Source organism: Meleagris gallopavo, chromosome 1 (assembly GCF_000146605.3).
Source record: "Meleagris gallopavo isolate NT-WF06-2002-E0010 breed Aviagen turkey brand Nicholas breeding stock chromosome 1, Turkey_5.1, whole genome shotgun sequence".
NCBI classification, from domain to species: Eukaryota; Metazoa; Chordata; class Aves; order Galliformes; family Phasianidae; genus Meleagris; species Meleagris gallopavo.
The window spans coordinates 167,597,106-167,614,109 of NC_015011.2; the positions used below are offsets into that span (position 1 = coordinate 167,597,106).

Consider the following 17,004-nt stretch of genomic DNA (forward strand, 5'->3'; position numbering starts at 1 on the left):
TAGCATAAAGATACTGAGAAGCCAAGGTTTTGGGTAAGGTACATGGCTCATTCACAAGCAGCAAGAGAGCAAGGTGTGGCTAGCTGCTGGAAATGCTGTTGACACCTTTCAGCCCATGTTTTACTTGTGCTCTGCACACAATTCATTACAATAGAAAAATACTCTTTACTGGTATAGCAGAGAAATTAAACGATTCTCATGGGATGTGTGCATGTATGTTCACACACGCATGCAGGAGGTGGTGAGGTTGTTTCCAGTCTCCTGTGTGTCAAACCAGGTTTTACTGTTAATTTATCTGTAAAAGGTTCTAGAGAGACCCCTAAATAAATGACCTGAAATAGCAAGTCCAATAAATAGTGCTATGTTTCAACTTTGTTCCACAGCTCTATCTGTATGCTGGAACCTACAGAGTTTGTGCATATCTTCTTTCTCAAGTCCTACCAAGTTTTCTCTTCAAGCATTACAACAGTGGAAGAAATGCAAATATAAACTTGGAGCTCTTCATTTGTAAAAAGCCATTTACGGAGACAGGAGTGAATCCCTCCCTTCCCTTCCCCCCCCCCCGGGTTTCAGACAGCAGTAGTTTGAACAGGAAGTATTGTATTTAAGTGCAATATGACTGAAACATTTTAGTGAGATATCTTGGTTTGTTTGTTTGTTTCTGTGACAGTTTGATGCTGCTCAGAGATCTGAAGCAGTAGGGTAGAAGGAGTAAACAAAAAGCAGAAAAGACTTACTAAAATTAAAAACTTAATGTGTATGGTGCACTTCTCCGTGAGTCAAAATGTCTGCTTGGATCAAAAAAATAATAGCAGCAGAGGATTTGATCTAAACGCAACATTTCTGAAAAAATCAAGGAAATGTGAGATCATAAAGAATGATCCTAGGGAGAAACACTGCTGTTGTTTCTCAATTACAGGCCTAATTTCAGTTAAGAGTTGTTGAGACTTCCACCTTTCTTCTTACCCCCACAAATTTCAACGTCATCCCAATCAGAGTTGCTGTTTGTTGCCATCCCTCTACTTTTTCCCTGAAATCAACCACTTAACATGTGATGTCTTGAAAATGCTCATAATTTGTTTGTTTTCTTTGTAGGCTGGAATGGTGCTGAGATGTGGCTACTTCTGGTTTGGGTTATTTCTCCTATCCCCTGTGTGCCTTGTGAAAGATGTGGCGTGGACAGCGTAAGTCCTGAGCCTGTCTTCTCTGAGTTCTGGGAATTATTCTGCATGCACATGTTGTCCAGTTCATCCTGTACCAATCTGAGGGAGGCAGCCTTCACTGAGTAACAAAGATATCTCTCTTGATTATTTACATTGTTTACGCTGTACATAAACAAATCGAATTCAGACCTCCGAGATGCCCTATTCTAAAAGGGAGCCAATATTTTGTTTGGTTTGACTGAGGTTACGTAGAACATAAAAATGCAGTACTCCTGTCCTTACCCTGTTCCAGTCTCCAGTTGCTGCTTTTTAGGTTCACTCGGCAGTGGGTCTTTGAAGATTTAGCTGAGAGGAGAGCAGTACTCACAGAACTCTGTATTTAGTTTTAGTAACGTCTTCCCTGCCCGGATAGGAGGAACAAGATCTGTGAAATTCAGCTGTGTGTAATCTCCAGATCCTCTCTAAACTCTCTAGTTTCAAAAATCTGCAGAACTTGAATAAATTCAGTAATTTTGATTTAAAGAGATGCAGTTTCTCTATCACGGCAATCTGAAATGCAGAAGCACACTTTTCAGGTAGCATTTCTGGTGTTCCACTTGCTTTTTAAGCATCTTACGACCCACAGCTTTCATTCTTTCCTTTGGAAGTCTGTTTAACAACCAAGATGTTTTTGATGATTTGTTGGTGTGTTGTTTTTTGTAAGCATTTTTCTTTAGCCTAATTAATGAGATTTTTTTTGAATTCTGAACAGCTAGAGGTAACTTAGTAGTTACATTCTCATTGTGTTAGAAGAGCAACAAAGAAAGCATTGCCCTTTCTCTCATCTGAAGGCAGTGCTGGGCTTTATAACCTGATACAAGGACCCAACCCTTTTTAACTCAGGCAAAAATTGAGGTCCCAGCTGCCATGAAGAGCCAGAAGAAGAGAATACAGATTAGCATGTCACTTTGTCATGAAGGCCCAAAGTGAAAGCTTCATGATATGTAACAGTTAGCAATGAGCTTTTGATCAGTCAAGGAAGGCTCTGTTTTAGGGAGAAATGAAAAAAAAAAAAAAACCAAATCCCCTCTTACTTCCCCCCCAAAAACCAAAAAAAAAAACACAAAAAAACAATGTTTGCCAAACATGGGTACATTTCAAGCTCCAGCATATGGGGTAAGTCAGGTAATATGCATGCATCTGAAAAATCTGATTTTTTTTTCTTCCCTTGGGGCTGATGGCATGATTAAATTAAACTAATTTTGCTTGGCAAATCTGCCAATCAGTAGATACATATTGTATGCTTTCCCATTTTCTTCATCAGCTTAATTTTCATGAGCTACATAGCTAAAATTAAACCTAAGTACCGTAATATAAAATTTATGTTAAGGTCAAACTATGATTTAATGGTTTTGCACACTAGAGGGTTTTTTGTTACATTCATTAAATTTCTTCAATTGAAAATAATTTAAGAACTCTGAAGCTGAGGCCAAAATGAGGCTAAATTTGGATACTTAAGTTAGCTATGTCAATGAGCTGGTTTTTAAAACTGAAAAAATCTTAGAACTCATTTAGTGTAACAGGTCCTACTCCTGTGTCAGGCATTATTTAAAATTACATGCTCAGAAGTCAATGGGAGTACTCCTGTGATTCAAGCCAAATAGGAGCTGAACTGTTTGCGTCATCAGGAATCAAATATATATGTAGGTGTCCAAGACTGTGCTTCAGTTTTTCAAATGTTTTTGTGATAGTTCAGTGTCCTGCACTTGTCCTCTGTTCTTATCAGTTCTTGGCAAAAATGGCTAAAGAATTGTAAAACAGACCAGGCTGAAGCAGGCTCATCCTCAGCTATTACTCATGGAAAACTGTTACTGACTCAGGCTGTTCTTTAATATTTCTTAGAGAATCTCAGCAATGTAATCCTTTCATTGGTTCAGAGCAGGAATGTACAGAGATTGTGAAGCTCTGAAGACAAACGTGTGTGATTGATACGCTGGATATTTTCCCAGCAGATTTTAAACAGGAGGCTCCTATCAAGATTAAGCAAAAAATCTGTTCTCTAAGCAGGACTTCTCTTTTTAACCTATTACTGAAAAATTAACGCCATTAACATTTTAACTAGGATAAATGAAATGACACAGCTATCAGCACTGCCATATGGAAGGAGTAAAGGTCTGTTTCCTTTCCAAGAGGCTTGCCATTCAAAACTTGAGCCCAAGGCCTCTGGAAGTCAGACAGCACATTTCCACAGCAGCGGTTACAGCACGCTGCTGTCCATAATTCAGCAGAATCTGGTTTGGGCCATAAAATTCCAGCAGATTTGATTTCTCATGGTCATGGAATTTGTCCCTTTCTGATCCTTTTGGATGTGAAGTATATGTCCACAGAAAGAGCATCCGTGTGACCAAAAAGATACAAGCCGAATTTCAGTACAAAATACTGTCAGAAAAACAGATATGATACAGAGTTTTTTTGCCTGGAAGAAGGCTAAAAGGGATAACCCAGTGTGTTTAAGAGCCATGCAAAAATTTGTTTCTAAACTGCTGTGCTGTATCCAGTGTCAAAATGTTTAATGCTGGCAAGCATGAGCTAGTTTTATATGTTCCCTTACTCGTACGTGCTGCACTTGTCAACTCCTCTTATCTCCCATGTTCTCTGCAGCTCCAGGTTTTTTGTTTAAATATTCTTGTGTATGTATGTATATATGTATATGAAGTGAATCAAGGAAAGGTGGAATACTTCTCACTTTAGAAAAAGAAGGAAGCTTATTATTAATTCTTGGCTGCAATACCACATTGTTAACTTTGGTCCACTACCTTGAGTTCAGTAGCTTTGCTTGGATTAAGGTTCTGCCTTGTAAAAGTCCCAGTTGCGCTACCATTGAAAAGAACAGAGTTTTATAAGGTGAGTCCTTCCTTACAGTTGGCACATGTCACTTGAATGCATGTCACTGTTGCTAGGAAGTCTTGAAATGTCAGACCCACAAAGCTATATGAGGATCATAAAAATGTAGAATTTATTCTAGCAAAATTAGGGAAGAGAGCAAGAATTTATTTTTAAAGATGGTGTCTCAGCACTTAGTGTTATAGTGAGACATTTCTTGAGCCTTCCAATCCTTACCAAAGTCCTGATGTGCTTTTTTTTTTCATGAGGGGAGGACTAGGGGAAGAAGCACATTGTACTTACCAGCCCTTGCAGGGTAAATAAGTGAGAAGGCACATCCTGGTGTGCACTTGCAGTCTCTGGAGCGTGGGACAGCTACTGTGGTGTTGATAACGAAGAGCCACAGTAGAGGTGTCCTTGCACTTGAGAAAAACTTGTGAATGTAACCGTGCTCCTGTCTGGCAAGTCCTGGCCTCCACAACCCCTAAATATCCTCCCAGGGCTGTGATGTGGAGGTATGCACTTCCCTGACTTGGAAGGGAGAAGAGCCAACTGAGACGATGGAGGTGACTCTTCAGCTGTTCCTGTAGTCCCTGATCTTAATATCCCTATGTGTGAGGGAAGTTGAGTTTGCCTTTATATAACTCAACAATTGCAGATGAACGGGAACAGCAAATACAAGAGCTCATAATTTATTGAGGGCTGATCACGCATCTAGGGCTGCTTGTAAAGTACAAGGTAAAAGCTAAGACTTCTACCTGTGTTTTTATATATCAAAAGTTAACAATGTGCTATTGTGAAAAAATCATGAAGTATCCAGTCCTGTTGCCAGCAGTCCGTGGAATATTTGCAATTGGCTTTGATGGGAGCAAGCCCAGACTCTGAGGCATTTGTAATACCATATTTTAGTATTTGTTCTTGGAGAAATGTGTGGATAGGTCAGCCCAGGCCCTTTTATAAATACTTCATTACTCATTCTTCCATGGATGTTCTTTCTCCAAGTGAAGAAGTGACTCAGTGCATAACAATTACCTGGGGGGGTTGCTGTTGCTTAATGGATACTCAGCCATGGTAGAACATATGTATTCTGTTATTTCATTTTACTTCTAAAATACTTCAGAACACCTGAATTTGGAGCAACCATGTTTTTTCCATATTGTGCAATACCTGCTCTTGCTGTCCTCCGCTAATTGGATTTTGTTGCTCAGTTTGCATTTTGAATTCGCTGTTCACTCCAAGGAAAAAGAACATCCCTCATCTCCTATGCTGTGTGGCATGAAACCTTGGGAGAGAGACCAAATAACTTGCAGATTTCTGTGTTCTCGTCTATGGGAGAGCAGGTTTTAAAGGGGTTTTGTAAGTTCCAAACATGCTCAATGCTGAAGTTTACATTAGTAGGTAAAAGATGAGTTCAAGGTCAGTGTTTTAATGTATTTACTCAAAGAGTGCGGTAGTTATGTCAACTGTAAAAATTATGACAATTAATAATTCAAAGCTTTCTCATCTAAGAAAATGACTAGTTTCCCATCCTCAAAGAGTTTAACCATTAGCCTAACAAGTTATAGTAACTCAAATGCAATTAATATCTGTGCAGCTGTAGGTTATCTCACGTTTTTGAAATGCTGAATTTTAAAATAAGCTTGCTATCCTTTATTCTCCCGTCACAATATGCTGGTGTTCCCTTCATATCATACTCCTTTGGTGCTTTAAATCAGGTGCTCTCCTAAGTACATCCTTGGTATCTCCAGATTTTACTGTTTTATATTTTCTTGTTCTCTTTGCTTTGCTTTGCTCTTAAATTCAGATATGTTCTGAAAAGTTTTCATTTCAGTTTCTCATTCTGAGACGTATAGGACCTAATTCAGCACCACGAAGAAATAAGTACTTGGATATAACTTAGTATCAAGCCACTCACATCTACAGTAGACTCAGCAAAGGCTTTGTGGTTTTTTGTTTCTTATTCCCCATGGAAGGAGGGATAAAAATCATGCTTTTTAAAAATAAATGCATCTTCATTATAGTCTAATTATATATACAGCAGTTACTTTTCAGCTAGAGGAAGGAAGACATGTTTTGTATTGTTGGTTAAGGATGATAGAATCTGTGTGTAGGATTTTTATAAAACCTGAAAAGAAATTTTTGCCACCTCTAGAACTGAAGAATATAATTTTAATGCCATGAAGTGAAGCAAGTGCTGTATTACCATACTTGTTTCCATCTTGTTTTCGGGCTTATCATGCAGTCACATGCAAATCAGTGTTGTCTCATGGGACACTTGTCCTCCTCTAAGTGACACAAAAGAGGAAGCTGATCAAAAAATGTCCATTGCAGAAAGATCCCACATTTCGTATTATTACTTTGTAAATGTCAGGAAAGGGGACTGGGTTCTCCTTATGCCAGTTTAATTTTTAGTAGTACTAGAGTGGTAGGTGAAACTGAAAAAGAGCCTTAGTATTTACAGGGGGGAACTACTTTCCAAATTCTGGTTACGTGTGTGGTGCATGCATGGCTCATTGAATCCCCAAGCTGAGAAAATAGGACAGAACCAGTCTTGTTACTGTCATCTTGAAAGCACTGAGAAAGAAGTGCTTTTCCAAGTCATGTGAGACTGATAAATGAAATAAAGGGGCTTGAATGGCAATTATTATCTGAGACTCTCCTCAGGTTTTCAGAGCAGTGTGATGCATAGCTCAAAAGACCGAGTTTTACTGCCATGAATATTCAATGAATTTTTGTTCTTTTGTCTGAGAGCTCTGGTCCTGAGCAGTCCCACAGCAGCAGTGTCAGGTCTCCACAGTCCGATAGCTGTGCTTGTTGGTTGCATCTTGAGTGTTGTGTTGAAGCAGACAAGCTCTGCCAAATTTCTCATGTCTTATGTAATATTTCGCAGATATTGTGAATCTGGGCTGACTGTCCATGTGCATTCACTGCCCTATTTCCCAAATCATGTGAAGGAGTTGCCCTGGCTTCTCATATAAGAAGTAAAATTGGGCTTTTTTAACAACACAATGTTCATGTGGCTTTCCTTGTGTCTTTCTTGTTATTGTGGTACAGGGCCAAGCACACCTACCATAAATCTTTGCTGGAACAAGTTCAAGAGTTGGAGATGAAGACAAGAGAGCTGGGAAAAGCCATGCTTCGTGACAGTAATGGAAAGAGGTGGGACAATAATATGCTGATGTTTAAAAAAAAATAAATTACTGTTCTTGTCCTCTCCTCATTTTATTTCTCATTGCTCAAATCTGATTGCAGACAGGTAAGAAGTCTTCTGTCCTATATTATTAATTTGTTGCTGTTGTTCCTTTCCATATATTCTTGTTGCCCCCACCAAAACCCTTCTGTTTCTTTTGTGTTGTTGCTAGCGAGGCTGTATTTGTAAACTACAGCTCAGTCTCCTGGTAACAAGTAGTGCTATTACCTGACCCTTTAGCCAGACTGTTTTGAAAGGACTTTGTTGCACATGCTTTCTTTGTCATCAAAAAACGTCAGCCTGATAAGCTTGTCCAAGGAGGAAACTGTGTCTCAAGATGTAAGGGGAGTTAGACTGTAGCTAAAGGCAGAACTGGCTAATCCAGTGTTTCCCTACAGCTGATTTCATTCTCACCTGAAAGTGTTGGGTTTTTTTAATGTTTTTGCTGTTTTCCACTGCAGTTTTGAAGGCCCCTGTGTTCAGGGTTCTCAGTTTCTCGTCATACCTCTCCCTTGTATCCACACCGTATGGACTTGAACATATTGCTATTATTGAATCCTTCTTTGTAAGGGGAGAGTATGTGTTGGTATGTGTTGTGTGGGAACCTTTGTCTCTTCTGAAAGAAGCTAAAGAAAATCACACTGAGGCTTTTACATCCAACAGTTTCATTTGCCATCGCAGAATGTGGTTCTGCATCAGCTAGTCGGAAAAGCTCCCTGGGTTCAAAAAGGTTTTAGAACTAACTCTTCTGTTCCCTAAACAATATGGCACCACATGACTTGCTAAGAAACGACGCGATCATTAAACTGGATTTTAGCAAACCTTATAAACTAGCAAACTGAGTGGAATGGAGCTGTTAAAAGATTTTGTTCTTATGGGGCAGGGTCATCCTTTGAGCCTTTGATGTGTATTCTGAGGTAAACTAATTGCCATATTGTAGCTGCTGCTAAGATGAGTGGGTAGTAGATTTTTCATCTGAATTTGTGAGTTAATAAGCACTATTTTTAGGGAAAATTATCAGGGAGTGAGTTTACCAAGATTATAGTAAACCAAAAAGCTTAAAAAAATGCTTTGTGAACTACAGTGTGTTTGTAAGATGGCTTTAGTGAGCAGTTTGCTTCTCAGAGGCCAAGACAGAGTAAACATAGTGTTGTTGATTAAAATCACTTCAAAATGCTTGGTATGCTCAGTTTTTATTGAGCCATTTTTCTGCCATGACTGTTGGATTCTACAAAACACTGCACATAGATTGTTCTCACTTGCAAAAGTCACAAACTGCGCATCAAATTGTTTAAAAAGAAAAAGCAAACCTTGCAACACTGGTCAACAGTGTTTCATGCCACAGTTAAAATCAACAAAAGTGCCTGAAGTCAAGCATCAAATTAAAAGTAGATGTTGTTTTTAGTTGGCTGAGTAGTCACCTTAAAGTCAGTTGGAGTCAAAGTGCTTGGTACCAAAATCAGGTTAACCTCCCAGCCAAAACACGTGAAAGGTGTGACTTTGGGTTGTGAATTGCTGCTCACAGACCAATTAGATGCCAAGCAAGTGGGATCCAGTTGTGCTGAGGACTGGCTGTTCCCAGGCATGCTGTTCTGATAGTAGGAGCCCCACGGCTGCTGCTGTGGGGTTCCTATCAGTGTCTGGGACAAAGCTGCATTTGTGTCAGTGAGATGTTTGTGTTTTCCTGCCAGCATTAAGTGTCAGTTATTGACAGCCACGGAGGATAGTAAATCCACTTTTTGCAGACAGAATCTGTGGGTTGTGAGGCAGGTTGACATAGTATTAATAGTGAGAAAGGTTGTTAGGGTTTAATCTGTTTATATGCATGTGTATGTGTCTCCTAGAACTTGATGGGTTTCTTCTCTGTTTACAGACAGTCCTGACTTGCCGTAAATTTAAAGACCATGTTGTAATTCACTCATATGCTCTATGTTTTCATAGCCTTTTATTTTACTGCATTCTCTTGCAAACTCTCTCATCTGCATTCCTCCTCCTCTGTATAGCTTCACTTCATTCTCGAAACGCTTGCATGGAGATGATGTAAGAAATCCCTACTGGCCTTCTCTCCCCTTCTCCCTCCCCCACTTCTTTCCATGCATTTGTTTGTTCTTCTTCCTAATTGCTCCCAGATTTTCTGGGTGGTCCATCTGTGAACTAGATAATGGTAGAGTGCCTCTGCCTGCTAGGAGCTGGTGTGCTGTGCTTGTGATGTGGCCTCCAGAGTGCTCTTCAGAGTTGTTCTGCCTTTTATCTCTTTTGTTTGTCTCCTGGCTCTTTCACACCTGCTTGAAATAGTGAGCTTGTCCAAAGGGAAGGGTGAGGGTGGGAAAGAGGCAGAGGGACCTTACTGCAGTTATAGCCTCTCTGGTTCATATTCTTTATTTTCTCTTAAATGTCCTTGAAGCCAATGGAAATAAGGAGATGCATGCACTGCTCTCCCCTGCTGCCCACAGCCCCATTGCTCTTAAGGTATTACTGGCAATGTGACACTGTGCAGAAAGGGAACGTAACCAGAGTCTCTTCATTTCCAATACAAAATGCAGAGCTGTGTTAGAACTGCACAGGTCTACCAGTCACCTCTGAGTGCTGGTGTCAGCTCTTGGTTGGAAGTGTTCTTGAAAACACAGCCATTAGGTGTTGGTTTGTTCAGGCAGCTGTGAAAGATAAGCATGCTGTCATCGGGTCTGGTTTCCTGTCTCACACAGTAGATGCTATTTTTATTCAGTGTTTTTTCACAAACAAAAATATATATATATAAAAATCACACCCAATAACAGATAAGGGGGATTTAGGGAGCTAATTGCTTTTATCGTTGCCTAGACTAGAGGGGAAAAATGAAGTGCAAGATGTGGATCTTTAGGATTGTTCTGTTAAACAAAAAGCAATTCACAAATCCCAGAAGGCAGTGAGACCATCTAGACGTGCACAACAGGGTGCCAGCAGTTTGCAGCATCTCACTTGAATTTCTGTAAAGCATGAGCAGGGTCTTCGCTGCAGTTTGGGTAGGAGCACTGGGAGATCTCATGTGCCTCTTGATACCTAAATAAGCACATCCTGCTTTAGGTCTTCACTCTGGCAACTGTTCTTGCTAGAGACATTTTTCCTGGTTAAAAAGTGTCTTCTAGTGCCAGTTAGATTTTCTTTGTTAGTTTCTTTGAGCAGTTTCTGAAATTGAATTTGCTTTTATTGAGTTAAAAAAAAAAAAAAACAGATATATTTTGGCTTTATCAATGATAAGTGAGAAAGGAAAATGGTAGATGGGGGCTGGTTGATGATGGCTGGTGTGTGTCATCATGTGAAAGAGCACTAGCATACAGAGTGCTACAGCCTGGTCCCAAATTCCTTAGAAAAAGCACTAGTGTGATTCTTGAAGGTGATACTGAGTATACTGTTGTGAGCTGTAAAGGGTTTTGTCTTCATTTTTTCTCTATATCTCATCTGGACATCTGAAACTTTTATTTTTCATGGAAGCTGGAATGATTACAAAATCAGATGATTCCAAGAGTTAGGGGATTTAATCAGTTGAAAATGCTGCATCCGTGGAGGTGTGTGATGCCAGATTGGATGGGGCCCTGGGCAACCTGATCTGGTGGTTGGCAGGTTTGTCCATGGCAGGGGGGTGGAACTGGATGATCTTTGAGGTCCTCTCTGACCTAAGCCATTCTGTGAATGTGTGGAAATACTTGAAAACTGATGACCAGAAATAGCTTGAGAAGCAGAGGTGGCAGCATGCAGCGAGGAGTTAGCAAGGGATCCCATACTGTGTTCACATTCCTGCTTGTGGAAGATGAGTGCCTGTTCTGGTGCTCCCCAGCCTGACACACAGTGGCACTGGGCTGGCATCCAGCCCGGCTGCAAGGTGAGCGAGCCTGGGTGCAGGAGGGGAAAGGGCTCCCTGGCACTCTCATGTAACAAAGGGCAGGATTTAACACTAAATTTATGTGGATTCAGAGAGGTGAGAGGGGGCAGTTTGTGTGCCAAAGTAAACAGGGACATGTGGAGACACCTGCCCAGCAGAGCTAATCATGTTAACATGTGAGATTTACACACACAAAAAAAGTTTTTCTACAACTTTTGTATTCAAAAGTGGCATTGAGTTCAGCTGCAGCGATTTTTTGTATCTTGAGGTAAGTTTGCAAGTAAACCTTGCCTCGTAAAGGGCCAAATCTTTAAGTCTTCGTTCACTTTTCACTCCATCTAACCTCTCATTGAAGTCAGCAGGAGTTCAGGTGGAGTAAAGCCTGATTAGTGACCAAAGCAAACTTTATTTTGGAAACCTATGTCATTTCAGTGCTCAATGGCCAACAAAGAGAGCTGTGCAGCACGCTCCTTGTGACAATAGATTTTCTATTGCAGAGTTCCCCTACCTGAAGCTCCCTTTGAAGGTGGCTTTTTGGTTGTTTTTCTGTTCTGTTTTGTAATTTTTTAGTGGCTGGGATGAGAACAGTATTTGATACTGAAGAGTGATGCAGCTTTCACTGTTGAATTGCTTTACAGGGAGTTGAAGGGCCTGAGCAGTGTTGTAGAACAGTGCCTGCACCACTGAAATATTGGGAAGAATTCTTTCAAATTATTTGGAAAACTGGAAGGCAGTGTCTTTTATTTAGCAAAGAGAAATTGAAGTAACTGCTGAAGAAGGAGACCCCACTTCATGATGCGCGTTTTAGCTCTGTCTGCTTCCAGATGTGTGCTGATGAAAGTTGGCCACCTCTTCCTTTCATCCCTGTTTTGTAGAACAAGCACTGGTTTTCCATGCTCTGAAAACTGCAGTGCTCCCCAGTCTCTTGCTGTCTGTCTTCAACAAGGAGACTCTGTGATGGAAATTCTCTTTCACTCCAGTGCTTTTCACCAAAGCTGCCTGTTGCTTCAGTGAAACATGCACGACTGGTTCTCACCTCAAGAGCAAGCTGTCTAGTGACCTCAGCCTGGGTTTTATGGGGTGGGTGAGCACAGAGGCCTATCTTGTTTCCATCGCTGTGTGAGGAGGTGGGCAGTCGGGCGACACAGGTGCTTGTGGGAGGGCTCCCTTTGTCCCTGTGAAGGAGACCAAGATGTGGGAAGCCTGGCAGGTCCTGTGGCTGTGCACATCCTGAGGGCAGCGAGCCTCCTGCCAAGCAGGGCAGGAGCAGGAATGCTAGAACAGAGTTAATTTTCCACTTATAACAAACCCTGAATGAGCTTGAGCATCTGATCTCCTCCTGAGGAAGAGGTGAGCATTTTCATTGATGTCACCAGAAGCAAGGCTTGGGCTCATTATATGTCAAAGCACTTTGTCTCTTTATTGATGCATTCCAAATTACAGCCACTTGAATAGAGAAGCTGTGTCAGTAGGGCCCCTGCCCATCAGCAGGTACAACAAATCTTATTTAAAACAAACTCAGTCTTATGTTTTCAACTGGTTAAACAGCAGTTTGGAGCCAAATTCTGGTTCCATGAGTGCCTTGAGTTGGGTGCAGTGACTCAGAGTACTCAGGACTACAATCTGAGCCCATCAGTCAAGCATAAAATAAGGTTAAAGAGAAGAGAGCTGTATTTTGGTTTTGAGGTCTGAGGCTTTTTATCAATTTTTCCAGATGTTTTTCACACCATTTCTGGGAAGGAAAGGCGAGATTTCCCCACCAGCATACACAACAAAGTGACTGGCATATTTACGATTTTTTCCTTGCAGCTTTACTAGTAAAAAGATATTAGACTCCTTTTACTAGCAAAACGCACATAAAATGATATCAGTGCTTTTTCTGTTAAATTCTTTGATTCCATATGGTAGACGTTCACGTATGGTAGGTGGAAAATGCTTGATTTTATTTTATGCTTGTCCCTTCGTCTCTCTCTCCTGTCCCATGTCAGTAAAGAATCAGCACATCATTTCCTCATGTTAATACATACTGTTAATTTCTGGCATTTCTAACTCCTACGTGTGAGGCATTTGCAGATTACCAGGGTTGGTTCTGGTTTGAACTGGGCAGTGTAGAGGCAGTGAGGCAGAGGAGGGAGGGAGCAGGAGAAAGAGAGATGGTCAAGCTGGTGGAGGGATGAAGGGGGAGCTGCCATGTTCTTGCTGATACAGGCAACCCATGTGCCCAGCTGCCCGCGCACACCAGTTGGAACTGATGTGAGCTTTCTCCAGTGCAGTTAATTATTTCACATATTGATTGTGTCTGTCACTGAACTTTGAGGGAGATGTGGTGCCACAAGTAAAATTAAAACCTGGTGACCTGGAGAAGGATTTAGATCTGTGATCACATCTGTTAGCGAAGTCAGAGTTGATGGAGGTACAGTATCAGTACAAAGGCCAAAATGAAGCTGTAAATTGAAAGGGAAGATTAGGAAAAAAGGGAACATAACAAGATGAGGGTTAAAACTGATTAAGGGGCCAATCTCTCTGATGCCTAATCCGTAGTTACTGGGTTGGGCACCGGGGATCTCCACGGGAGATGGAAGAAGAAATCTTCCCTCCAGGCTGCACAGCAGGAGAACCGCTCCGTAACAACTATTCCAGTGTAATGGCTTCAGCAGTCTCGCCCAGATCCTCCTGGCTGTCCTATCTACGAGGAAGGGCAAGACAGTGTGCCTTCCCAACAAGAAACAAAAAACTGTACTAGATACTAAATCCTTAGTGGACAGTTACAAAATACATAAAAGCTTGAAGAAAAGCAGTTTGTTTTTTTGCAACTCAACCAATTGACCTGTGCTTTGCTCTAAAAAAAAAAAAATTAAAAAAGTAATGAGAGGAGAGCTTAGAGTTTTTGAACAGGAGTTATTTTAAGTTTATTCAAAATGTGGAGGTATACTTTATTGTAGCCTTCTGTTGGGGATTTTTTTGTTCGCTTGCTTAAAAAATACCACACCTTTCTGTAGAGACCAAGCATGGAAAACTTCAACCCCACCACGGTGACTGCTTCTAACAAAATGAGTTACTAGGAAAAGAATGTAATAGTTGCAGCTGTATTGTCACCTTATCTGTAGAGGATATGACTGAGCACCCACTAGAGTAAGTGCAAAGTGAGGTACTTAAGAACAAGAAGAAAGCAGCCCTGATACTGAGAGAGGTAGCTAAAAAGCAGCAAGTCATGCTTAGCCTTTTCTGTTTCTTGGAGGCTTAAACTGAGTCAATTCGTCAATTCCCGTATTTTGGAAAGAGTGAAGGCAAAATTGAGCAGCTTCAACTTTAGGTTAGTTGGCTTTGGGGCAGTTGACAGTGACACCCCCCATGTTATGATGTGCATGAACACATGTAACGTTTGCAGTGCTTGTAAATGGAAGGCACTCTAGGCAGAGAGATCTCATTTATTAGACTTGCTGATTTTCTGAGAGCCATATGATGTTTATAGTGTCTGCTGTTAATGCTGCTTTTAAATGTGCTTGGTAATACCACCTTCTGTACCAAGTAGTTCTCTTAGAAAAGTTTAGGAATAACAGCCTCAAAAACTAAGGCCAGAAACCACTGTCCAAGTGATTTCTGAAATCAGAGAAGGACTTCTGTGCATTAAGACATCAGTAAAGACATCAGTAATGACAGAAGAAAATGTAAGTCATTCTTGCTCATCACCCAAAGGAAAAGCTTTGTCCTGCTTTTAACTATACAGATTTCAGACCAATTTGAAGGAATTTTGTGGACTTGCAGTGAAGAATTTGGTCTCAGAACTCAACATACTGCCCTGGTGTCACCCACAGTGCCAGCTGAAACCCGTAACACACCTTGGCCTCTGCTGCTGCAGGGTGGTTCTGCACTGGCACAAGGGGATTTGGCAATGTGGATGGACCCCTGTGCATGGAGTTTGCAGCTGGCTGGGTTCTGTGCTGGGCATCCTGCATGCAAACTTCACACCGATGGGAGAGTTTTCAGGCCAGATCACAAGCTGTAACAATGGCATTTCTCCAGTGGAAGAGAAATGAATTTGGGAAGCAGCTAGAGGAGAGCTGCTGCAGTAACAACACTTGGGGATGTCAGCCCATGGCAGGACATAACGCCTCCAGCTTTCTTGGGCAATCAGCTGCTTCTGAGCCCTTTGTTACTTCCTAGGGCCTGGTTGTATTGATGCAGGAGTCATCTGTGATAAGGAACCTCTTGCACATATCAGTCTGCAAATGGCACAGGCCACACTTCCCTCTGCACTGTGCTCAGCAACCCCTTGGTCTTCTAGAATTCATCTGTTTCTTGTTGATGGCTCATGGAGTATTTACAGAAGAATGCAGAAGGGACTGGGATGTGGATGTCTTATTTCAGTTGTTGCATCTTGAGTGATTAAACAGTGTGTAGAGGCTGACTCTACTAAGAAAATCCTGATTTTTGCTTTACTGTTTATAAGCCTCAGATGCTTCCTTGTGAAATGCTCTAGAGATTTCCTTTGATTACACTGCAGCTTCATTATCAGTAATGCCTGTTTGCCTTTTAAATTAAGGCCTCCTATCCTGATTGACCTCATAGTAAAACATTCCTGCAATCCAATGATAGATAACCAAAAATAACATCTCCCCTTAGTGGACCAAAATAGAAAGTAGCAGAGGCCTATTGTTGCTACTCTGACTATTCTGTAGGAGGGTGATTTCATTTTGTGATACCTCCATCCCATTCTCTGGTCTTTGGAGAGATACTTGCTCAGACAACTGGTCAGGGTGAACCTTTCCCATGTGCAGCCCTTTCTCCCAAAGCCCTGATTGTTCTGGGTACTTGAGTATACAGAGTTTTGTGAATCCTCAGCCATCAGTGGGATGCATTTGAGATTTTTTGCATGCTTGTTCAATTTTGGGCTCATGGTCTGTAAGAATATTGGGTTTTTCCATTAGCCTTATGTCAAGTCGGCATCCATTGTCACAGAGTCATTAATGCTGGAGAAGACCACTAAGATCATCTAGTTCAGCCATCAGCCCATTGCTCACTAGACATGTCTCTCAGTGCCACATCTCCATGTTTTTTGAACACTGCTTATCTCCAGTGTAACAACTCCTTTACATGAATTTGACTAATGCATTTGAGTTTGAAAACAAATTAAATCAAGGCCTGTGGCTGTGCTGGAGGAGCGTGCTCAGGCAGCAGGGAGAATGGAGCACAAAAGGAAGACAAACAGGTCTCCTCTGGCCAATTACAAAGGTGTGCTCGGAGCCTCTGCCTAGAATTTGTTACTCACCCTTGGTCCACCAGAGCAGTGACGGACACTGAAAGCGTTTAAGCAGGGTTACAGTGTGCAAGAGGTGGGGAATGGAACTTGAGAGAAGCAAATGCATCCTCAGGAACAATTGGTGTTTCTGGCAGGGAGGGATCTGTGTCAGGTTATGCTGACATAAAATTAATCACATCTGAACCTCTGATTAACGTTTAGAAGAAACTATAAGGAATCTGAGAACCAAGAGACTGAAATGAAAATCAACAATCTGCTTGTAAGTGGTTTGGTGATTATGACTGATCAAAGCTGAGCACGTCTGATTGTTTCAGACCTTTTTTCCTTCTCTTAATATTTTATGCTGATGCAACTTTCAGAGATGGAAGAATGTCAACAAAGAAACTGCAAGTTTTTGTGTAAGTCACTCTTTGGAACATCAATTTTAAAAATTAAGAGAAGAGTATTCTTCTCTCTCCTCAAAATCTAGGATGACAGGGACAGAAACTTTTAATCTTTTAACTCGCTCAGCCACAGTCAGATGTTATGCAGAAATTTTCTTTTCCCCTTCCTCCCTGCTGTTGTAGCACAATTACAGTGAGTTGCAAGAATTACTTGCAACAGGAAATGAATGTAAGTAGCCAGGACTGCTTGGACAGCGAGATATTTAACAGAATGTGTGAGTGGGAAA

At 41.2% G+C, this 17,004-nt stretch overlaps 1 protein-coding gene across 1 annotated transcript in view; it reads left to right on the plus strand.

Moving 5' to 3' along the window:
• Window positions 1–1,090: 1,090 nt before the first annotated feature.
• LOC104917574 (phospholipid-transporting ATPase IB-like) overlaps window positions 1,091–17,004 on the plus strand; it is a 30,547-nt gene continuing 14,633 nt past the window's right edge. The window contains exons 1-2 of the mRNA XM_019612175.1: window positions 1,091–1,184; window positions 7,080–7,184. Coding sequence (XP_019467720.1) covers window positions 1,102–1,184; window positions 7,080–7,184 — 188 coding nt within the window. The 5' untranslated portion in view covers window positions 1,091–1,101. The remainder of the gene's footprint in view (window positions 1,185–7,079; window positions 7,185–17,004) is intronic.